The 24,802-nt window shown below is 45.2% G+C and overlaps 1 protein-coding gene across 1 annotated transcript in view; it reads right to left on the bottom strand.

Annotated features, from left to right (window-relative positions):
- Positions 1-23,761, bottom strand: part of LOC122539520 (otogelin-like) — a 57,632-nt gene extending 33,871 nt beyond the window's left edge. Inside the window, exon 1 of the mRNA XM_087994164.1 lies at positions 23,576-23,761. Within this exon, the coding sequence (XP_087850290.1) occupies positions 23,576-23,761 (186 nt within the window). The remainder of the gene's footprint in view (positions 1-23,575) is intronic.
- Between the last annotated feature and the right edge of the window lie 1,041 nt (positions 23,762-24,802).

The following is a 24,802-nucleotide window of genomic DNA, read 5'->3' as shown; positions in this document are numbered from 1 at the left end:
AAGGACTTACAATTACGTCACCCATGCAACCCATGTACTCTTAAAAATATGCATTTTCCTCCCACTACGTCCCAGTGCACTTCTGGAGTATGCGTTGGGATGGAGGGAGCCTGCCCCACAGTGGAGCAGTTGGCCTTGGAGATTTGACCAATCGACACCTGGAGCATTTGCCTCCAGAGGGGACAAACATGCTCATTGTGTCCTGCCTACAGGCAGGTGCACTCTCCTCTGCTTTAACTCCCACAGGACTGAGGGTATGAGGCAGGACAGAGGTGGAAGACGTACTTCCTGTTCAGCATCCTGAGAGGAGACGTCTGGAGGGCCTGTAAGTGTTTCCTCCACCAGCTGGGTGCCTACTGGCACCCTCTATTTCCTTGTGTGGAAGAAACACTTGGAGTGAGGTCAAGGTCCCTTGCTCCTCCTGGTTCCTTGTCATTGGAACTGAGCACCAATGGCTAAAATGATGGAGTGTAGATCTGTATGCAAACCAGTTAGGCTCTGACAGTGTATGAGCTGGCTGTCCATGTCAGCCTGTCCATGGATGCAGCTGGACACTGACATACCAGAGGCAGCACTTTTCATATGGCACTACTGTCGTCCTGCAACCTTTGTGCCTAGTGCCCCAACAAATCTGGGGCTCTTCTTCCTTAACTAATTGTCGAGATACCTCAGTGATGTGTTTCCACATTTCCTCCTTACTCTAAGGAGGCTTCCATCCTTCCTTTCTTGCGGCATAGACCTCTTGGCCATAGGGATTGTGCTAATACCATCTGTGCCAACTAGAGACAAAAGAGAGAACGCATAGAGAACAACGACATGTTTGGGCATGTTAAGAATAATTTCACAGTAGCACAGCAGTGCTTCCTACTTGGTAGCCAAGATGCATTTTTAAATTTATGAGGGTTTCTGCCTCTATTAACCTTACAGGCATTGAGTTCCAGAGTACCACCAACCTTTGAATGAATAATGTTTTCCTCACATTCCCTCTAAACCTCTTGCCCCTTACCTTAAATCCATGCTTCCTAGTCATTAATCCCTCCACCAAAGGGAAAGGTTCCTTTCTGTCTATTCTATATATACCCTTCTTAACTTTATACACCTCAAACATAGACAATAGACAATAGATAATAGACAATAGGTGCAGGAGTAGGCCATTCTGCCCTTCGAGCCTGCACCGCCATTCAATATAATCATGGCTGATCATTCCTAATCAGTATCCTGTTCCTGCCTTATCTCCATAACCCTTGATTCCACTATCTTTGAGAGCTCTGTCCAACTCCTTCTTAAATGAATCCAGAGAGTGGGCCTCCACTGCCCTCTGGGGCAGAGCATTCCACTCAGCCACCACTCTCTGGGTGAAGAAGTTTCTCCTGAGCTCTGTCCTAAATGGTCTACCCAGTATTTTTAAGCTGTGTCCTCTGGTTCGGCACTCACCCATCAGTGGAAATATGTTTCCTACTGCCAGAGTGTCCAATCCTTTCATAATCTTATACGTCTCAATCAGATCCCCTCTCAATCTTCGAAATTCAAGGGTATACAAGCCCAGTCGCTTCAGTCTTTCAGTGTAAAACATGTCCTCTGCTCAGGAAAACAACTCCAGTGCATCCAGTCTCCCTTATATCCCTCATGACACATCTTTGATTTAGTTACAGGGTGCTTCTGCACTTCAGTGCTGAACCTTGGGGTGCAAGTAACTATTATTGTAATGATGCAATAAGCACAATTGTGTTTAGGGATATGCACCCAGCTATGGATTATGCCAGGTAAGATCTCTGGCCTGTTCACTTGGTATCACAGCACTCCCCCACTCTGAACCTCACAATCCCTGCTTTGCATTGCCTTCCCTTTCCATTTTGCATTTGCCGCTTTCAGAACAAGATATGAGGCTATACTGTCACTGGGGAGGTGATGGCCAAATAGTATTATTGCTAGACTGTAAATCTAAAACTCAGCCAATGTTCTGAGGACCTGGGTTTGAATCCAGCACAGCTGAGGATGAAATTTGAATTGAACAAAAAAAATGGAAATTAAGAATCAACTGATGACCATGAATGTTGATTGTCGGAAGAACTCAATCAGCTCACTATATTTTTCTGGGAAGGATTCTTACCTGGTCTGATCTATATGTGAGTTCAGACCACAGCAATACAGTTGACACTTAGCTGCCCTTTGAAATTGCTTTACAAGTCACTCAGTTCTTTCAATTGCGACAAAATTTCAAAGAAATCAAACTTGGCATTGATGCAAAAAACAATGGCAGAAACAGCCCTATCAATCCTGCAAAGTCCTCCTTACTAACATCTGGGGACGACTGCCAAAATTAGGAGAGCTGTATCAGAAACTAGGATTAGTGGTGCTGGAAGAGCACAGCAGTTCAGGGGAAATGAGGAAACTGTTGAAGTCCACATTGATGCCCTGGGGTTGAAGTGTTCCAAGGCAGAAGATGAGGTGTTCTTCCTCCAGGCGTCTGGTGATGAGGGAGCGGCGGTGAAGGAGGCCCAGGACCTCCATGTCCTCGGCAGAGTGGGACATTTCCCCTTCCCCCACCTCACCCTAGTTCCAAACTTCCAGCTCCACACTGTCCCCATGACTTGTCCTATCTGCCTATCTTCTTTTCTACCTATCCACTCCACCCTCCCCCTGCCCCCGACCTATCACCTTCATCCCCTCCCCCACTCACCTATTGTACTCTATGTTACTTTCTCCCCACCCCCACACTCCTCTAGCTTATCTCTCCACGCTTCAGACTCTCTGCCTTTATTCCCGATGAAGGGCTTTTGCCTGAAACGTCGATTTTACTGCTCCTCGGATGCTGCCTGAACTGCTGTGCTCTTCCAGCACCACTAATCCAGAATCTGGTTTCCAGCATCTGCAGTCATTGTTTTTACCCTGTCTCAGAAACTAGTCAAGCAACAGCCTAATACTGTCATACTTATGGAATCATACCTTGCAGACAATGTCCTAGGCCCACCTGCAGGACAGGCCCAGCAGAGGTGGCAACACAGTGATACATAATCTGGAGGGAGTTGCCCTCAGAGATATTAACACTGACTTGGACACCATTAATGTTTCATAGCTTCAGGTTAAACATGAGCAAGGAAACCTCCTGGTAATTACCATGTTCTGTCCTCCCTCAGCTGATGAATCATGTTGAACTGCACTTGGAGGAAGCACTGTGGCTGGCAAAGGCACAGAATGTACTCTGGTTGAGGATTTCAACATCCATCATCAAGAATGGCTTGGCAGCAGCACTACTGATTAAGCTGGTCATGTCTAAAAGGATATAGCTGCAAGACAGAATGACAGAATCCCTTCAGTGTGGAAGCAGGCCATTCGGCCCAGTGGGTCCTCAATGACCCCTCCGCAGGGCATCACTCCCAGATCCACTCCCTTACCTATCCCTGTAACCCTGCATTTCCCATGGCTAATCCACTCAGTCTGCACATTTCTGGACACTATGGACAATTTAGCATAGCCAATTCACATAAGCATGCACATCTTTGGACTGCAGGAGGAAACCGGAATGCTCGGAGGAAACCTATACAGACATGGAAAGAATGTGCCAGGTCCATACGACACATGCCTGAGAGTGGAATCAAACCCAGATCCCTGGCATTATGAGCCACTATGCTAACCACTGAGCCACCGTGCCAACAGGGTCTGCGGTAGGTGGTGAGGGAACCAGCAAGAGGGAAAAACATACTTGACCTAATTCTCACCTGTCTGCCAGCTGTAGATGCATTGGTAAGGGTTACCACGACACAGGAGGAGAAAGTGAGGTCTGCAGATGCTGGAGATCAAAGTTGAAACTTTATTGCTGGAACAGCACAGCAGGTCAGGCAGCATCCAGGGAACAGGAGATTCGACGTTTCGGGCACAGGCCCTTCTTCAGGAACCTGACACAGTCCTTGCGAAGGCAAAGTCCCACATTAACACTGAGAATACCATCATCATGTTGTGTGGCACTATCACTGTGCTAAACAGAATAGTGTTCAACAGATCTAGCAACTCAAGACTGCATCCATGAGATGCTTTGAGCCATCAACAACAGAAAAATTTACTTCAGCACAATCTGCAACCTCATGGCCTGGCACATTCCCTCACTCAACTCTTGAGATCAAACCAGATCAATCCTGGTTCCATAGAGTGCAGGAGGGTATGCCAAGAGCAGCACAAGGCATATCTAAGAATGAGGTGTCAAACTAGTGAAGCCACCAAACAGGACTACTTGCATGCCAAACAGCATAAGCAGCAGTGATAGACACAGCTAAGCAAGTCCACAACCAATAGATCAGATATAAGCTCTGCAGTGCTGCCACATTCAGTCATGGATGTTGGTGTACAATTAAACAACTGACTGAAGGAGCAAGCTGTACAAATATCTCCATCCTCAATGATGGAAGAGCACAACACAAGTGTGAAAGATAAGACTGAAGCATTTGCAGCCAAAAGTGTCAGATGGATGATCTTCCTGTAGTCCCCAGCATGACAGATACCAGACTTTGTGCAATTCAATTTGGTCCTTGTGGCATCAAGAAATGGTTGGAGGCACTGGACACTGCAAAGGCTATGGGCCTCAACAACATTCTGGAAATAATCCTACTCTCCAGAAGTTGCGGCTCTCCTAGGCAAGCTCTTCCAGTATGGTTACAACATTGACATCTATTGAAAAATGCAGAAAATTGCCCAGGCATGTCCTGTGCACAAAAAGCAGGACAAATCCAACCTGGCCAATTACCATCCCATCAGTCTACTCTCAATAATCAGTAACATGATGGAAGGTGTCAGTAACAATGTTATTAAGCAGCACCTGCTCAGCAATATCCTGCTCAGTGAGGCCCAATTTAGGTTCTGCCAGGGCCACTCAGCTCCTGACCTCGTTGCAACCTTGGTTCACACATTGACAAAAGAGCTAAATTCCAGAGGTGAGGTGAGATTAACAGCCCTTGACATGAAGACTGCATTTGATTGAGTGCGACATCAAGGAGACTAAGCAAAACTGGAATCAATGGGTATCAAGGACAAATTCTTCGCTGGTTGGAGTCATACCTGGCACAGTGAAAGAATGCTGTGTCTGTTGAAGGTTAGTCATGTCAGCTCCAGGACATCTCTGCAGAGTTCCTTATGGTAGTGTCCTAGGCCAAACCATCTTCAGCTGCTTTATCAATGATCTTCCCTCAATCATCAGGTCAGAAGTAGGGATATTTGCACCATGTTCAGCACATTCACAAAACAGTCCACATTCAAATGCAATATGATCTGAACAAAATCCAGGCTTGAGTTCAAAAGTGGCAAGTAACATTTGTGCCACACAAATGCCAGGGAATTACTCTCTAATAAGAGGCAATCTAATCACCAGCCCTGTTATTCAACAATGTTACCATCACTGAACCCCCTGCTATCAACATCCTGGGGGTTACCATTGACTAGATATTCACTGGACTTGCCACATAAACATAGTGGCTAGAAGAGGAGGTCAGAGGCTAGGAATCCTGCAGCTGGTAACTCACCTCCTAACTCCCCAAAGCCTGTCCACCAGCTACAAGGCACAAGTCAGGAATGTGATACATTACCCCTCACTTGCCTGGATGGTACAGTTCGAACAACACTCAAGAAGCTTGACACCACCCAGAACAAAGCTGCCCGCTCAGTAGCAGCAATGTATACTATCTACAAGATACACTGCAGAAATTTACCAAAGATCCTCAGACAGCACCTTTCAAACCCATGACCACTTGGAAGGAGAAGTGAAGCATATACATGAGAACACCACACTCTGCAAATTCCCCTCCAAGCCACTCACCACTCTGAATGTATCATTGTTCCTTCACTGTTGCAGGATCAAAATCCTGCAATTTCATCATTAATAGCACTGAGAGTCAACATACAGCACATGGACAACTGCGGTTCAAGAAGGCAGTTCACCAGAACCTTCTCAAGGGCTACTAGGGGCGGATAATAAATACTGGTCCAGCCAGTAATACCCACTTCAAGTGAATTTTTAAAAAGTGTTGTTTCGTGTAGACACAATACCAAAAAACTTCTCATAATTGTCAGCTGTCCTCAGTCAAGTCAAGGGAGATAGCTTTTGCTCAAACGATCCCAGCACAGTAAGCTAAGGTCTACCTGTGATATCAGTCCAGCGGTTTGGACATGGACAGTCAGCTGCTCAGGATGGTCAGAGCCAGGATACTCTCCTTATAAGGCGTGAGAAGCCGAAAGTTGGACAGGCTACCACCCATCTTGACTTTCTTTGGAATGAGGGAACTTTTGGTGCAGTTGGGATGTGCCCCAAGTGGATGAGTAGACAATGTAGAGGCTGTGCAGGGCTAGTGGTGAAGACCTTCAAGTGGGTAACAGTGAATACGGAAGATGCTGCAGGCAGTAGTGAGAATGTCGAACATGAGCCTTGGTGGGAGGTGGGTACAGTAGCAGAGATAGATTCAATGTGAAGCAACAGAGAATTGCTGACCTTCTTACTACATTGATCTGCACTGATGCAACGGCTGAGACTGCACTGACCTGGGTGGGAGCCTTGGACAAGCTAGCAGAGTCCATGTCATGGTCTCCACTGGGAGAAGAGAAAGTTCCACTTGTGTGCCACCCCATTCTGCAGCACTTTGGGTCCCTGCCCAGTACGTAGGATGCCAAATTTCCCTTGTCTACTATGTTTGGAGAAAATGCCAGGAACCATGCAGAGCAGCATCAGGTGAACAGTGCATAACTGGGTGCACAGCAGGCTTTTAAAGATCATGTCAATTTCAGGCAATGCCGATCCATTCCAGGATATTTCAGCAGTGGACAGTTCTTCTAGGGATGGCGGATAGTACAATGGGACTAGAATCGGGTGAGAAGGGTGACAATAGACAATAAGACAATAGACAATAGGTGCAGGAGTAGGCTATTCTGCCCTTCGAGCCTGCACCACCATTCAATATGATCATGGCTGATCATCCTTAATCAGTATCCTGTTCCTGCCTTATCTCCATAACCCTTGATTCCACTATCCTTGAGAGCTCTATCCAACTCTTTCTTAAATGAATCCAGAGACTGGGCCTCCACTACCCTCTGGGGCAGAGCATTCCACACAGCCACCACTCTCTGGGTGAAGAAGTTTCTCCTCATCTCTGTCCTAAATGGTCTACCCCGTATTTTTAAGCTGTGTCCTCTGGTTCGGCACTCACCCATCAGCGGAACATGTTTCCTGCCTCCAGAGTGTCCAATCCTTTAATAATCTTATATGTCTCAATCAGATCCCCTCTCAGTCTTCTAAACTCAAGGGTATACAAGCCCAGTCGGTCCAGTCTTTCAGCGTATAGTAGTCCCACCATTCCAGGAATTGACCTTGTGAACCTAAGCTGCACTCCCTCAATAGCTAGAATGTCTTTCCTCACATTTGGAGACCAGAACTGCACACAATACTCCAGGTGTGGTCTCACCAGGGCCCTGTACAGCTGCAGAAGAACCTCTTTGCTTCTATACTCAATCCCTCTTGTTATGAAGGCCAGCATGCTATTAACCTTCTTCACTACCTGCTGTACCTGCATGCTTACCTTCATTGACTGGTGTACAAGAACACCCAGATCTCTTTGTACTGCCCCTTTACCTAAATTGATTCCATTTAGGTAGTAATCATGGACTGGGTACACAGTTAATGAGTGGGTTTAATAGGATATGGCAAGAAACCTCACTGGGTCACATGATGAGAAATTCTCTGAAACACCTGAGGCAACTGACATAAAAAACATGTAATATTCAGCTCAAAGTATTTTTTAAATGCATGAGGGTTTTTAAACTTTCAGACAGTGTGCTCTAGATTCAATTATCTAGATCAAAAACATGTCTCTCAACTCTCCTCTGCCTCTTGGCAGAGCATGTCACCAATACAGAGGTCCATAACAGTTAATTCCATCCATGTTCATCCATTGCTTAGCCAACAGCATCTGTGCTGGTCAGCCACAGTCCCAGGCTGGAAAATGACCATATAGACAGGAGCTTTCTGTAGAGGTGACTGGCCAAAGAGAGAAAAACCTGTGGAACATCCACAGCTCTGCTTTAGAAACCTGCAAGTAAGATATGAACATGAAGGGCATCAACACAGAAAACCAAGACACAGTTGCTGATCGCTGTGACCTCTTGAGGCTGACTGTTTGAAAGCGTATTTGAAAAGGTGAGAGGAAATGTGAAGCTTAGTCACATGAGAGAAAACAGAGGCCAGTGAATCATACATCTTCTTTCCCCATTGTTTTATACCAGGTGATACGTAACATAGAATTGGTCAGTAAAGTACAAATCATCAGTTCACGAGACACAAAGCTACCAACAATTTTCATGCTTGACCGACAACAGGGCACAGCAGAAGAATAGAGGAACATAGAGGAGTAGAGGAACATGCATATGGGCAGACTCTGAAAAATGTAAAAATAGGGTGGTTGTGGTTTATGATTTTAAATTCCTCTATATTGACTGTGACCTCTTAGTGTCAGGAGCTTGAATAAGGGTGGGGAAAATTTGTTAGATGCATCCAAGAGGAATATTTCAATCAATATGTAAATTGTCAAACCATAAACAAAATGGCTCAGTGGTTAGCATTGCTGCCTCACAGTGTCAAGGACCCGGATTTGATTCAGGCAACTGTCTGTCTGTGTGGAGCTTGCAAATTTTCCCCGTGTCTGCAGGGGTTTCCTCCAGCTGCTCCAGTTTCCTCCCACAGTGCAAAGATGTGCAGATTAAGTGGATTGGCCATGGGAAATGGAGGGTTACAGGGATAGGATAGAAAAGGTGGGTCTCGTTGGGATGCTCTTCGGCAGGTCAATGTGGACTCTATAGGCTGAATGGTCTGCTTTCACACTGTAGGGAGACGATGATTCTAAGGGAAGGGGCCATACTGGAACTGGTATTGGGGAATGAACCTGGCCAGGTGATCAAAGTTTCAGTGGGGAAGCATTTCGGGAATAGTGACAATAATTCTGTAAGTTCTAAGTTACTTCAGATTTAGGATAACAATAGTCCTTGGGTTAAAGTACTAAATTGGATGAAGGCTAACTATAACACTATTTGGCAGGAACTGGGAAATGTAGATTGGGGTGATTGTTTGAGAGTATATTCATATCTGTCAAGTGGGAATCCTTTAAAAGTCAGTTGTTTAGAGTTTCTGTGAAAATGAAGGATAAGGGTAGAAAGATTAGAGAACTTGAGACAACAAGAACAATTGTGAACTTAGTTAAAAAGAAAAAAGGAGGCATACGTAAGATTTAGGAAACTGAAGTCAGATAGAGCCTGCGAAGAATACAAATAAAACAGGAATGAGCTGAAACAAGAACTTAGAAACTTAAAAGGGGCCATGAAATGTCTTTAGCAAACAGGATTAAAGAAAATTCCAAGGTGTTTTGTATATATATGATAAATATATATATTTAAGGAGCAAGAGGGAGGCCAGGGAAAGGGTAGGTCCACTCAAGGTCAAAGGATGGAATTTATGGATGGAGTCAGAGAAAGTGGGTCAGGTCCTTAACTAGTACTTTAGAGCAGTATTCACAAAGGAGAAGGGCATGGTGAGTTCAGAGTGTGGTGCTGGAAAAGCACAGCAGGTCAGGAAGCATCCGATGAGCAGGAGAATTGACGTTTTGAGCAAAACCCTTCACCAGGAATGAGGGTCTGAGCCGAGGGGGTGGAGAGATAAATGGGAGGGGGTGGGACTGGGGTAAGGTAGATGAGAGTGTAATAGGTAGATATGCCGAAAAACATTAACCGCCTCAAACTGTCTAACCCCCTCTTCCATTCCAACGTCTCACCCTCACAACGCGCAGTCCTCCACTCCCTTTGCTCCAATCACAACCTCACCATCAAATCAGCAGACAAAAGGGGTGCAGCGGTAGTTTGGCGCACTGATCTCTACACCGCTGAAGCCAGATGCCAACCTGAAGACACCTCCTCTTGACCCCACCCCCATCACCAAACCATCATCTCCCAGACCATACAGAACCTCATCACCTCAGGAGATCTCCCTCTTACAGCTTCCAACCTCATAGTCGGGGAACCCCGCACCTCTCGATTCTATCTCCTTCCCAAAACCCACAAGCCTGATCACCCCGACCGATCCATTGTCTCAGCATGCTCCTACCCCACCGAACTCATCTCCACCTATCTCGACACTGTCCTATTCCCCCCCCAAGTCCAGGAACTCCCCACATATGCCCTCCACCTCCTCCAAGACTTCAGTTTCCCCAGCTCCCAACACCTCATCTTCACCATGGACATTATATCACTCTACACCTCCATCCACCATGACCAGGGCCTCCAAGCCCTCCATCTCTTCCTCTCCCGACGTCCCCAACAGTCCCCTTCCACCGACACTCTCATTCGTTTAGCCGAACTGGTCCTCATGCTGAACAATTTCTCCTTCGAATCCTCCCACTTCCTCCAGACCAAAGGGGTAGCCATGGGCACCCGTATGGGCCCCAGCTATGCCTGTCTCTTTGTTGGCTACTTAGAACAGTCCATCTTCCGTAATTACACCGGCACTACTCCCCACCTCTTCCTCCGCTACATTGATGACTGCATTGGCGCCACGTCGTGCTCTCGTGAGGAGGTTGAGCAATTCATCAACTTCACCAACACATTCCACCCAGACCTTAAATTTACCTGGATCATCTCTGACACCTTCCTCCCCTTCCTGGACCTCTCCATCTCCATTAATGACGACCGACTTGACACTGACATTTTTTACAAACCCACCGACTCCCACAGCTACCTGGATTACACCTCTTCCCACCCTACCTCCTGCAAAAATCCCATCCCGTATTCCCAATTCCTTCGCCTCCGCCATATCTGCTCCCAGGAGGACCAGTTCCATCACAGAACACACCAGATGGCTTCCTTCTTTAGAGACCACAATTTCCCTTCCCTGGTTAAAGATGCCCTCCAACGCATCTACTCCACATCCTGCACCTCCACCCTCAAACCCATCCCTCCAAATGTAACAAGGACAGACCCCCCTGGTGCTCACCTTCCACCCTACCAACCTTCACATAAACCACATCATCTGAAGACATTTTCGTCACCTCCAAATGGACCACACCACCAGGGATATATTTCCCTCCCCACCCCTTCCCGTTTTCCGCAAAGACTGTTCCCTCCTTGACTACCTGGTCAGGTCCACGCCCCCCCAACAACCCACCCTCCTGGCACTTCCTGGCACTCTCCCCTGCCACCGCAGAAATTGCAAAACCTGCGCCCATACCTCCTCCCTCACCTCTATCCAAGGCCCCAAAGGAGCCTTCTACATTCATCAAGGTTTTACCTGCACATCCACCAATATCATTTATTGTATCCGTTGCTGCCAATGCAATCTCCTCTACATTGGGGAGACTGGACACCTCCTGCCAGAGCGCTTTAGGGAACATCTCTGGGACACCCGCACCAATCAACCCCACCGCCCTGTGGCCCAACATTTCAACTCCCCCTCCCACTCTGCCAAGGACATGCAGGTCCTGGGTCTCCTCTACCACTGCTCCCTCACCACCCGATGCCTGGAGGAAGAACGCCTCATCTTCCACCTCGGAACACTTCAACCCCATGACATCAATGTGGATTTCACCAGTTTCCTCATCACCCACCTCACCCCAGCTGCAAACTTTCAGCTCAGCAATGCCCTCATGACCTGTCCTACCTGCCTATCTTCCTTTCCACCTATCCACTCCACCCTCCTCTCTGACCTATCACCTTCATCCCCACCCCCATTCACCCATTGTACTCTTTGTTACCTTCCCCCACTCTCCTCTCTGACCTATCACCTCCATCCCCACCCCCATTCACCGAAAGTACTCGATGCTACTTTCTCTCCACCCTCACCCCCGCTCTCATTTATCTCACCACGCTGCAGGCACCCTGCCTCTACTCCTGATGAAGGGCTTTTGTCCGAAACGTCGATTTTCCTGTTCCTCCGATGCTGCCTGCCCTGCCGTGCTTTTCCAGCACCACTCTAATCTAGACTCTGGTTTCCAGCATCTGCTGTCCTTGTTTTTACCTAGATGTGGAGGAGGGGGTAGTTAATGGTGATAGGTCGGAGAGGAGGGTGGAGTGGATAGTTGTGAAGGAAGATGGACAGGTAGGACAGATCGTGAGGGTGGTGTCAAGTTGTAAGGTTGTAACTGGGATAAAGTTGGGGGAGTGGAAATGAGGAAACTGGTGAAATCCACATTGATGCCGTGTGGTTGGAAGGTCCCGAGGGAGAAGATGAGGCGTTCTTCCTCCAGGTAAAAACAATGACTGCAGATGCTGGAAACTAGAGTCGAGATTAGTGGTGCTGGAAAACCACAACAGTTCAGGCAGTAAAACCGACGTTTCGGGCAAAAGCCCTTCATCAGGTATACAGGCAGAGTGCCTGAAGGGTGAAGAGATAAAAGAGAGGAGTGTGGGGGTTGGGAGAAAGTAGCATAGAGTACAATAGGTGAGTGGGGGTGAAGATGAAGGTGATAGGTCAGGAAGGAGGGTGGGGGAAGGTACCACAATGGGTGGATAGGGGTGGGATGTAGGTGATAGGTCAGAGAGGAGGGTGGAGTAGATAGGTGGAAAGAAAGATAGGCAGGTAGGACAAGTCATGGGGACAGTGCTGAGCTGGAAGTTTGGAACTGGGGTGAGGTGGGGGAAGGGGAAATGAGGAAACTGTTGAAGTCCACATTGATGCCCTGGGGTTGAAGTGTTCCGAGGCAGAAGATGAGGCGTTCTTCCTCCAGGCGTCGGGCGATGAGGGAGCGGCGGTGAAGGAGGCGCAGGACCTCCATGTCCTCAGTAGAGTGGGAGGGGGAGTTAAATGTTGGGCCACAGGTCGGTGAGGTTGATTGGTGCGGGTGTCCCAGAGATGTCCCCTAAAGCGCTCTGCTAGGAGGTGTCCAGACTCCCTAGTGTAGAGGAGACCGCATCGGGAGCAACTGATACAATAAATGATATTAGTGGATGTGCAGGTAAAACTTTGATGGATGTGGAAGGCTCCTTTAGGGCCTTGGATGAAGGTGAGGGAGGAGGTGTGGGCGCAGGTTTTGCAATTCCTGCGGTGGCAGGGGAAGGTGCCAGGACGGGAGGGTGGGTTGTAGGGGGGCGTGGACCTGACCAGGTAGTCACGGAGGGAACAGTCTTTGCAGAAGGCGGAAAGGGGTGGGGAGGGAAATATAACCCTTGTGGTGGGGACCGTTGGGAGGTGGTGGAAATGTCGGCGGATGATTTGGTTTATGTGAAGATTGGTAGGGTGGAAGGTGAGCACCAGGGGGGTTCTGTCCTTGTTACGATTGGAGGGGTGGGGTCTGAGGTCAGAGGTGTGGCATGTGGACGAGATGCATTGGAGGGCATCTTTAACCACGTGGGAAGGGAAATTACAGTCTCTAAAGGAGGAGGCCATCTGGTGTGTTCTGTGGTGGAACTGGTCCTCCTGGGAGCAGACACGGCGGAGGCGGAGGAATTGGGATTACGGGATGGGATTTTTGCAGGAGGTAGGGTGGGAAGAGGTGTAGTCCAAGTAGCTGTGGGAGTCGGTGGGTTTGTAAAAAATGTCAGTGTCAAGTCGGTCGTCATTAATGGAGGAGAGGTCCAGGAAGGGGAGGAAGGTGTCAGAGATGGTCCAGGTAAATTTAAGGTCTGGGTGGAATGTGTTGGTGAAGTTGATGAATTGCTCAACCTCCTCACGGGAGCACGGGGTGGCACCAATGCAGTCATCAATGTAGCGGAGGAAGAGGTGGGGTTTGGTGCCGGTGTAATTATGGAAGATGGACTGTTCTACATAGCCAACAAAGAGACAGGCATAGCTGGGGCCCATACAGGTGCCCATGGCTACCCCTTTGGTCTGGAGGAAGTGGGAGGATTCGAAGGAGAAATTGTTAAGGGTGAGGACCAGTTTGGCCAAACGAATGAGAGTGTCGGTGGAAGGGGACTGTTGGGGACGTCGGGAGAGGAAGAGATGGAGGGCTTGGAGGTCCTGGTCATGGCGGATGGAGGTGTAGAGGGACTGGATATCCATGGTGAAGATGAAGCGTTGGGGGCTGGGGAAACTGAAGTCTTGGAGGAGGTGGAGGGCGTGGGTGGTTCCTGGACTAGGGGGGATAGGACAGTGTCGAGGTAGGTAGAAATGAGTTCAGTGGGGCAGGAGCATGCTGAGACAATGCGTCGGCCAGGGTGGTCAGGCTTGTGGATCTTGGGAAGGAGATAGAACCAGGCAGTGAGGGGTTCCTGGACTATGTGGTTGGAAGCTGTGGGTGAGAGATCTCCTGAGGTGGTGAGGTTCTGTATGGTCTGGGAGATGATGGTTTGGTGATTGGGGGGTGGGGTCATGGTCGAGGGGTAGGAGGAGGTGTCCTTGAGTTGGCGTCTGGCTTCAGTGGTGTAGAGGTCAGTGCACCAGATTACCACTGCGCCCCCTTTATCTGCTGGCTTGATGGTAAGGTCGGGATTGGAGCAGAGCGAGTGGAGGGCTGCGCATTATGAGGGTGAGAGGTTGGAGTGGGGGAGAGGGGTAGACAGGTTGAGGCGGTTAATGTCCCGGCGGCAGTTGGAGATGAAGAGGTCGAGGGGGGGTAATAGGCCAGCACGGGGTGTCCAGGTGGATGCAGTGTGTTGGAGGTGGGCGAAGGGGTCCTCAGAAGGTGGGCGGGAGTCTTGATTGTGAACATAAGCTCGGAGGCGGAGGCAGCGGAAGAAGTGTTCAACCTCACGGCGTGTATTAAATTCATTGATGAATGGGCGGAGGGGAAGAAGGTGAGTCCTTTGCTGAGGACTGATCGTTCTTCCTCAGTGAGGGGGAGGTCTGGAGGGATGGTGAAAACTCAGCAGGGCTGGGAGCTGGGACCTGGTGTGGGTGTAGAGCTGGGAGTGGGGGTGGAGCCGGTAACTGGAGTGGGTGTGATGGTGGGGGGAATGGGGGTGGAGTCATGAGCAGGGGTGGTGTTCCCCTTAGGGTTTTGGGGGGCGGGGATGGTGACAGTGGGATCTGTGGGGGGCATGTCAGCAGAATGCAGGTGAGTGGCGATGGTGGGGGCGGAAGTGGTGGCAAACACGGCAATATGGGGGTGGACGTCACTGAGCGTGTGACATCAGCGATGATGTGAGGGGCGGAAGTGGCCGTGATGGGGGTGGAAGTGACGTCATTAATCGGCGTGGGGGATGGTGGCTGCACCAGCCACATGGCTAATGGCGTCCGAGCAGTTCCAGAGGCCGGGGGAATCTTCTGGAATGTTTGAGAAGTGCTGGTTATGGAGGTGGATAGATAAAACAGTTTTTGATGTTTGAGATGGAGTTGAAATACTGTTTGTTGAGAGTATGAATTCTCCTGAGGATGTAGTACAGAAGGGGTCCTTTGCAATTCTGAGAGAGTGTGGCCCTCAGCTGAGGCAGGACTGACTGTAGAGAGGATCACTAATCCAGTTCTTCCTCCAGGGGTTGGAGGTTAGGGAGTGGTGATGGATGAGGCCCAGGGCCTGCATGTCCTCAGCAGAGTGGGAGAGGGAGTTGAAGTGTTCAGCCAGAGGGTGGCGGGGTTGGTTGGTGCGGGTGTCCCGGAGATGTTCTCTGAAAAGCTCTGCAAAAAGGAGTCCTGTCTCCCCAGCGTACAGAGACTGCATCAGGAGCAACAATTACAGTAAATGACATGTGTGGAAGTGCAGGTAAAACTTTGATGGATGTGGAAGGCTCCTTTGGGGCCTTGGACGGAGGTGAGGGGGGAGGTGTGGGCACAGGTTTTGCAATTCCTGCAGATAGAGAACTAGCTTGATCATAGGAGATAGAAAGGAGTAGTGGAAATGTGTTTTTTCTAACTGGAGATCTATGGAAAATGGGATCAGTGCTGAGACCCCTGTTGTTTGTAACATTTAATCAATGATCTGGAGAAGAATAAGTGATCTGATTAGTAAGTTTGCAAATGATACAATGGTGGGGCGAGTTGTGATAGTGAGGAGGATTGTCAGAGAATAGGGCAGAATAAGCTGGAGATTTGGTGGAGAAATAGCAGATAAACTATAATCCGGACAAATGCGAGGTGGTACATTTTGGACAGTCTAATGCAGGAAGGAAGTGTACAAAAAAACCGCAGAACCCTTAGAGGAATGAACATACAGAGGGGATTTAAACATACAGGTTCACAGTTCCTGAAAGTGGCAATAGCAATGGATAAGGTGGTTAATAATTATATGGCATTCATCAGCTGGGGCACAGAGGATAAAAATTGGCAAGTCACGTTGTAGCTCTATTGAAGTTTATTTAGGCTACATTTCAAATATTGTGTACAGTTCTGGTCACTACACTACCAGAAGGATATGAAGGCATTGGGAGAGTACAGAAAAGGTTCATCAGGATGTTGCCTGACTTAGAGGGTATTAACTGAGGAGAAATTGATTTGTTTTCGTTTGACTATTGGAGGCTGAGGAGCAATTGATAGAAGTCTACGAATTTTTGAGAGGCATGGATAAAATGGATACACACAGTTTTTCTCAGGGAGAAATGTAAATTACTTGGTAAGATAGGTGTACAGTAAAAGGGATAAAGTTTAAAGATGTGAGATTCAGATCTTTTACACCGAGGATGGTAAGTGCCTTGAATGTACTGCCAGAGGAGTTAGTAGAAGCAAATACAATAACAATGTTCAAGAGTGTTACAAGATTTTCCTTTAAGGATTTGTTCTATCATGTTTCTTTTGAAATCAAGTGTAGACTTAGGGCCAAGCTGTCTGTTCTGAGCCCAGCAACGTAGCTAGCTTTGTTTTTTGCTTAAAGTTGGAACAATAACAGCAGCACAAAAAGGTGGGGTCAAGTTGCCACAAAACCAGGATTTTAGTTTAACGTTCAGTAGTCACTGGCTTTTGGAAGCTGCAATACATCTCTCCCTGCTACAGTAAAAATGCTTGAGTTTTCTCTTTCTCTTTCAGAGATTTCTCTACCTAGACGAGAATTGCATATGAGACTATTTTACTGAATTTTCCTTTGCCAAGTGCGTGTTTATGGGATGTTACCAAATTGGAACAGTTGCTGTTTAATAGTTAAATAATCTATTCTTCTATTAGGGTTTCCAACAGAATTACGATATTCCGATTCTTCTTTCTTTTGTTTGTATTTTAATTATAGTGTAAAAATAAAGACTGATTTGCTTCAAGCCTGGTAGGCTGACCAATCAAATTACACTTGGAAATAAAGCTTTACACTTGCCTTTAAAAATAAGAAAATGTTGGTGTCTAGGCTATCTTCTTAAAATATTTTGAGGTGGTTTGCTGTGGTCCATAACCAGAGGCATCTTGACAGATCCATGAACTGCAGGTAATACAGGGATATGGACCATGTAGAGGAAAAAGGATTTTAGTCTGGAAAGGCATCATATGTTGATGCAAGTTTGTGAGGTAAAGTACCTGTAACTGTGCTATTCTGTTATTTGTTCTTCTAATATATCTGCTCAGAAAAGAGTTTTATCATTGTGCAGGAACAACCAGCAGAGGCAGAGCAGCAAAGCACAATTTAAGGCTGTAACTATCAACAAGACAGCTGATGCTATCACAGGAAATGACAACAGGCTCAGAGTGGAATTTCCTCTTCCTGAAGATACCGGGGCAGAAGATGGGCAAGGCAAATAATTGGGTGCAGTCAATTAATGGCCACTTAAAGCCTCAATTGCTTTGTCCTAAATATCTACCTTTCTGACAAGTGAGGTATTTGCCTCTGCCCCAAATCCCTCACCCAATGAACCCTTCTCTACGATTCTCTTCCTGTTAATGAAGAAAGCCATGACTGCACAGCTTGGGCTTCCATTAATATCGTCCAGTTTCCAAAAGCTGCTGGCTTCTCATTGGCTGGAACCTTCAAGCAGTAGTGGCATGTGGGAGCTGCTAGACACCAAGATCAACACAATTTCAGATTCAAATTGTGAACTGCCAGTCTGAGCTGCAGACATTGCTCAACATCAGGAAAGATCATAAGATATAGGATCAGAATTAGGCCGTTCAACCCACTGAGTCTGCTCTGCCATTCAATCATGGTTGACATATTTATCAACCCCATTCTCCTGCCTTCTACTTGTAACTCATGATTTCTTTACAAATCAGGGACCCTTCTATCTCTGTCTTAAATACACTCAATGACTTGGCCTCCAGAACCCTCTGCAGCAATGGGCTCCACAGATTCACCACTGTCTGGCTGAAGAAATTCCTCTATATCTCAATTCTAAATGGTTGTACCTTCACCCTGAAACAGTGCCCCCAAGTCAGAGTCTCTCCTACTAATAGAAACATCTTCTCATGTCCACTCTACCCTGTAAGTTTCAATCATATCCCTCTCATTCCTGTTGATGGAGTACAGACCTGACTCCTTAACTGTTCCTTCTTTGATAAGCCTTTCATATCCAGGATCATTCCTTTGAACCTCTTCCGGACCTCTTCCAACATCAGGGAGAAAGTGAGGACTGCAGATGCTTCCAATATCTAACAACTTCCAACATCAGCATATCCTTCCTTAGATATGATACCCAAAACTGCTTACAATATTCCAAATGTTGTCTGATTGGATTTCCTTGAGGGAAGGGGGAACATTACCTGTAGGAGGCAGACACACTCCTCATATTAATTCATTCAAGTTTGATATGTGTTCAGGGACAGCAAGGTTTAACTGCAAGTGAGGCAGGTATGGGGACCCAAAGGGTAATCCTCAAGAAGCCTGAGCCCCTGAAATTATCCAACAGCTAGGAGATTCTTGCAAGCTGTGCAAATGACAGCAGGGACAGAGAAGATTAGAAAATTGACCATTGTACTGTGGTATAGACAGCCATTCAAGTGGGGGAAAAGCAATAGGAAGAAAACAGTGGTGGGGAACAATAAAATTAGAGGAATAAAACATGAATCCTGAAGGCTGCGTTGCCTGCCCGGTGCCAGGATCAAGATTATCACCTTGGAGGTGGTGGAGAACTTAGGGAAGGAGGGGAGGGACCCAGTTGTTGTCATTCACATTGATCCCAATGGCGTTGATATTGCTAGAAAGAAAAAATTGAGTTGCTAAGGTACACTCAGGCTCACAGATATAAGGTAAATAAAGTCAAGGATTTATATGCATAGCTCAGAAAGATTGATGTGGAAGGAAGATCGATGTGGTTCTGAAGGGTCACTGGTTAATTCTGGTTCTCTCCTCAGTTTTTCCAACAATTTCTGTTGTTGTTTCTGATTTCTAACATCCAGAGTTCTTTAGTTTTTTTGATGTGGAAGGAATGAGTTTCAGTTCATAGGGCATTCACACCAGTAATACGTAGAAGGGAGTTGTTCTGATGGTGTAGGCTGACCATTGTTATGGACCAGGCCAGATCCTCTTAACATTTCAAGAAGGTAGCCCAGACCCTAACGTTGCTACTTGTTTTAAGCAGATGCAATGTGAATATTCCAGGAGTGATGTAGCTGGCCAAACCACTTAGTTTTAAACAAAACAGAATTTATTTACAAGATTACCAAATTAAACCGAAACAAAAGAGAACAGAATACAGAATAACTTAATCTAGCCGAAAATCCAACCGATTATCGCAACTTAATGATGCTGTTCCCAATGCTTGAAACAATCCCCATAAACCTGCCTTGACACAAAAGGTAAAATCAAACACAGGGTCTAACAAGAGAGATGTCAGAGAGAGAGGTGGCAGCATGGAACACTCTCTTTCATATAGCTGTTTCTGGGATCAGCGGTCTCAAAACTGCCTGACTGCTTTCAGTGAAGAGCCAGACTGCCAAATCCAAATCAAACTGGAGAAAAACTGAACTGGGGGAACTGGCCACTCCCCTTTCATTGTACAAATGTTTTCTCGAAGAAAGCCTTTTGCCTGTGGCAGCATCTATTAGCTATAACCAAATTGGCCCTAAAAACCATCCAAGCTAAACTTTTCAGAATCACTGCTTTTACGATATCTCTGAAAAAAAGCAAAGGACAACTATAACCTTGTTAAGCTAGCAGCAGCATCACACCATATTGGAACTGAAGTCCTGGGAGATCAAAAAACTAGACTTTAGAGACAATTTCAATCTGGCTAAAGGGGGTCAGGAAGGGATCTAGAGAGCACATATAGCAAAATATGCTGCAGTATTACAGGGCAGCTTTTTATTTAACAATATCCAGACTGGGACCGAAAGGGACAGGAGGAATTCCTTCTCTCACAACATAGTGAATCTGTGAAACTGTTTTCTGCAGAGGGTTGTCGCAACTTCATCTTTCATGTATTCAAGGCTGAGACAGACAGATTTTTAAACATATTTTAAATCAGGCTTACAAAATCATGAGTGGACTTGATAGGAGTAACTGTTCACACTTGTGAAAAACAAGAATGAGAGCATAGATTTAAAGTGATCTGCAAAAGAAACCAGGGTGAAGTGACAAAAACATTTTCACTCTTGAAGTACTCAGTTCCACTGCCTGAAAATGTGATGTAGGCAAGTTCAATTGAGGCATTCAATAGGACACTGGTGAGAATTTGGGTAAAAATAATGTGTAAGGATATGGGAGGAAAGCAGGATATTGTCATGAGATAATGATGCTCATTTAACAATCTGGTGTTGGCATAACAGACTAAATCACCTCCTTCTGCACCATAACACTTCTATGATTCTGTGATTCAGCCAGGGAATCAAAGATTATACAAAAAAGACAGGAAAGTAGAGATAAGGATTATTAGATCATCCATGATGTAATTGGATGTCATTACATTGGGGGCAGTCTAGAGAAGGTCCATTAGATTAATTCCAGAGATGATTTATGAAGAGAAATTCAGCAGCTTTTACTCTCTAGAGTTTAGAATAATGAGAGGAAATCTAATTAAGGTATGCAAAATAGTGTATGAAAATAGAAAAGTAGTTTTCGGCATAAAGACTTACTTCTCTCAAAGGGTCATGAATCTGTGAAATTTATTATCTAGAGTGCAGTGGATGCTGGGGCACTAAATAAACTTAAGGAGGTTTAAGGAGGTTAAGACAGGTTTTAATTAGTAATGGATTAAAGGGTTATGAAGAGTGGGCAAGAAAGTGGAGTTGAATCCAAGGTGAGATCAGCTACAATCATATTAATTGGCAGAACAGGCTCAAAGTTGAATTGCCTGCTCCTACAGCTAGTTCGTATTTTCTTAATCTTATAATCCATTGAATGGTGGTGCAGACTGAAGGGGCTGAATGGCTTACTTCTTTTCCTATGTTTCATGGTTTTAAGGTTACAAGGATGATGTACGTGTATTCAGGTGTGCGTGGTTTTTCAAAAAGCAAAGACAGGAGGAAAGGGTGATGGAGTAGTTTTGTTGCTTTTAAGGGAATGAAAACACTAGTGGCTGTTGTGCATAGTGTACCTTTACTGTAAGACAAAGGATGAATCAGGACATAATGACAGCATGTAAAAAAGACAATGCATTAATCTAGTGTAATTTTAATCTGCATATATATTGCGAAAATTGAATTGACAGAGAAGCGACAAGGAATAATTGCTAGGGTGTGTTTGGGACAATATGTTGAGCATCCAACCAAAGATTACAGATCAGAATAGTTGGATCTTAATGTGTGAAGAAGCTGATTTAATAAATTATCATGGAGTAAAACAATCCCCTCAGAAATAGTGACCATAGTATGAGTGAGTAGAATAGTTACTTTGAGATTGAGATACTTGGGCTTGGAAATAACTGAGTTAAACTCAAATAAGGATAATTACGGAGGAATGAGGGCTAGGTTGGCTGCAGTGGACGAGGAAAGAGGTTGAACAGAAAAGAAAAAAGGTCATAACTCACAGCAAAGCTATATCCCAGTGAGGAAGATTGATTCTAGGAAGGGGAATAAACCAACCCACGATTAACCAATGGAATTAAAGCATCAAATTGAAAGGAAAAAAATTCAATGTGCCATATGTTTGGTGGTAAGCAGAAGACTGGCAAAGTCTTAAAAAACATAAAGTTCTAAACTACCGAGTAATACAAATATGGATAGTAAGGGCTTTATTAAATCTGAAAAAAGAGAGAATTGTAAATGAACAGATATCCCTGAGAAAATGAATCTGGATACATAATGATGGGTAACTAGGAAATGGCAGAGGATTTCAATAAATACTTTGAAACAGTATTCATAGTAGAGAACATTAATATCAATCCAAAAGTACTAAATCAAAATCCTAAAGATGAGAAGAAAATAAAAGCAATAACGGTACCAAGAAAAGAAGTGCTCAGGAAACTAATGGGTCTAAAGGACAATATGGAGAAAGTGAGTACTACAGATGCTTGAGATCAGAGTCAAAAAGCGTGGTGGTGGAAAAGCACAGCAGGTCAAGCAGCATCTGAAGATCAGGAAAGTCAATGTTTCAAGCATAAATTCTTCATCAGGAATGTATTCATCATTCCTGATTAAGAGCTTATGCTCGAAATGTCGACTTTCCTGCTCCTCAGATGCTGCCTGACCGGTTGTGCTTTTCCAGCACCATACTTTTTGACTAAAGGCCAATATGTCCACTAGCCTGATGAAATGCATCCTAGGGTAGTAAAAACAGCACCTACAGAGATAGTGAAAGCACTGGTAGCAATCTTCCAACAATACTGAGATTCTGGAAATGTCCCAGAGGATTGGAAGACTACCCTTATTCAAATGGGAGGGAAACAAAAAGAAAAGAGGTAACTATAGGCAGTTACCTTATTATCTGTGGTTGGGGAAATGTTCAAATCTATTATAAAGGATATAATAGAAGACCATTCAGAAACAAAATATAATGAAGAATCATGGCTCCATTAGGTGGAAATAATGCCTGCAAATCTATTACAGTTCTTTAAGGAGATGACAAGGAGGACAGAGAAAGGGGAAACAGTAAATGCAATAAATTTATATTTCCAAAAGGCATTTAGTAAAATGGAGTGCATTAGGCTACCTATGGTGTTGAGGGCAGTAGTCTAAAATTGATAAAGAGCGGGTTAACTAATAGAAGATAAAAGAGATGGAATAAACAGGGCATTTTTAGGATGTCACCCGGTAACTAGAGGAGTGCCACAGGTTCAGGGTGCACAATTATTTACAATACATATTCATGACTTAGTTGAGGGAGTCTGAAGAAAGAAATAAACAGCTGAATTGTGTGGTTAAAAAAACTTGGCAAATAGAATATAATGTGGAAAAATGTGAGGTTATGCATTCATTGAGGAGAACTGAATATTATTTCAACGAGAAAGACTGCAGAAAGCTACAGCACAGAAGGATACGGTCCTCATCTATAAATCACTAAAAGAAAGCATCCAAGGATGATTAAAAAGCCAAATGTAATGTGGCCATCAGACCACATTTTGAATTTTGTGAACAGTTTATGGCCTCTCATCTAAGGAAAGATATACAGTCCACAGAAGATTCACTTGGTTGATCCAGGATATTGCATGACTTTTTATGGACCTGATCTCATTGAGGTTTGGATGAGTGATAGACAACCTTAATGAAATATGTAAGATTCTTAGGGGGCTCAACAGAGTAAATATGGAAAGGCTGTTTCCCCTGTGGGTCCGTCTGGCACAATATTATAATGCTCACAGAGCAAGTGCAGATATGATGCACCAAATCAATTCTGTGATTTCTTACCTCTTCACATTTGTTTGTGCCAAGGTAGATAGTGAATGAGTTAGTTGTCACCAAAGTATGCACGCATCCTCCTCTGAAGTAATAACGACTCCCATCAAACGTCATGATATACTGACTTCCACTGACTGAACAAATTGCTGGGTGTAGGGACAAGAAATTCACAATGACTGATATCAAATCAAGCATCTTTTCTAAAGAAAATTGCAAATGATGATTACATTAAATGAAACCAGAATATCTAGATATACACAAGCCAACCAACTAAGAGAAATGTTATGGAATAGACTTACATAATGGTCACAATTCAGAAGGAGATATGGTCCTGTCTCCACTGACCTATGTCACATCTCCTAATCAAGCAACATCTTGATTATAAAATTCCCATCTTTATTTTCAGATTTCTCCATGCTCAATTCTTTATCTTTAAAATATCCCTTTGTGGAATACCATGAGACATTTTATTTTGTTAAAGGTGCACAAAAGAAGCAGAAGTTGTTCCTTCACTACTACTGAGTTAAAATTCTGTAATACTCTCTAAAATTGCAATTTGGATGAACTTCAAAAGAATGAACTGCAGTAGTTCAAGGATAAGGGTTATCACCACTGTCAGGAAAACATGCTAAAAGTACTGAAACCTCCCACACCATCAGCAGTAGGTACCTCGGCAGTAATCTTTCTTTTGATATTCTTCAACCTATCATCTGAAAATCCTGATATATATTTGCGTTCCATCTATTTTCCAATCAATTATATATTTTGGATGTAGGTTTGCTCGCTGAGCTGGAAGGTTCAGTTTCAGAGGTTTCATCAGTGAGCCTCCAGATGAGCACTGGTGGTATGGCCTGATTTTTATTTATGTGTTTAGGTTTCCTTGGGTTGGTGATGTCATTTCCTGTGGCAATGTCATTTCATGTTCTTTTTCTCACAGGGTGGTAAATGGGATCCGAGTCAATGTGTTTGTTGATAGAATGCCATGCTTCGAGGAATTCTTGTGTGTGTCTCTGTTTGGCTTATCCCAGAATGGATGTGTTGTCCTGGTAAAAGTGGTATCCTTCCTCATCTGTATGTAAAGTTACGAGTGAGAGTGGGTCATGTCTTTTTTGTGGCTAGTTGATGTTAATGTAGCCTGTTGGCCAGTTTTTCTGCCTGTTTGTCCAATATAGTGTTTGTTACAGTTCTTGCAAGGTATTTTGTAAATGACATTAATTTGGTTTGTTGTCTGTTTGC

The sequence above is a fragment of the Chiloscyllium plagiosum genome, unplaced genomic scaffold (genome assembly GCF_037043375.1).
Source record: "Chiloscyllium plagiosum isolate Xiang-an unplaced genomic scaffold, Cpla_swu_hap1 HiC_scaffold_2, whole genome shotgun sequence".
Classification (NCBI taxonomy): domain Eukaryota; kingdom Metazoa; phylum Chordata; class Chondrichthyes; order Orectolobiformes; family Hemiscylliidae; genus Chiloscyllium; species Chiloscyllium plagiosum.
The sequence above is the reverse complement of the archived record's forward strand: the minus strand, read 5'-3'. Positions and strand labels throughout refer to the sequence as shown.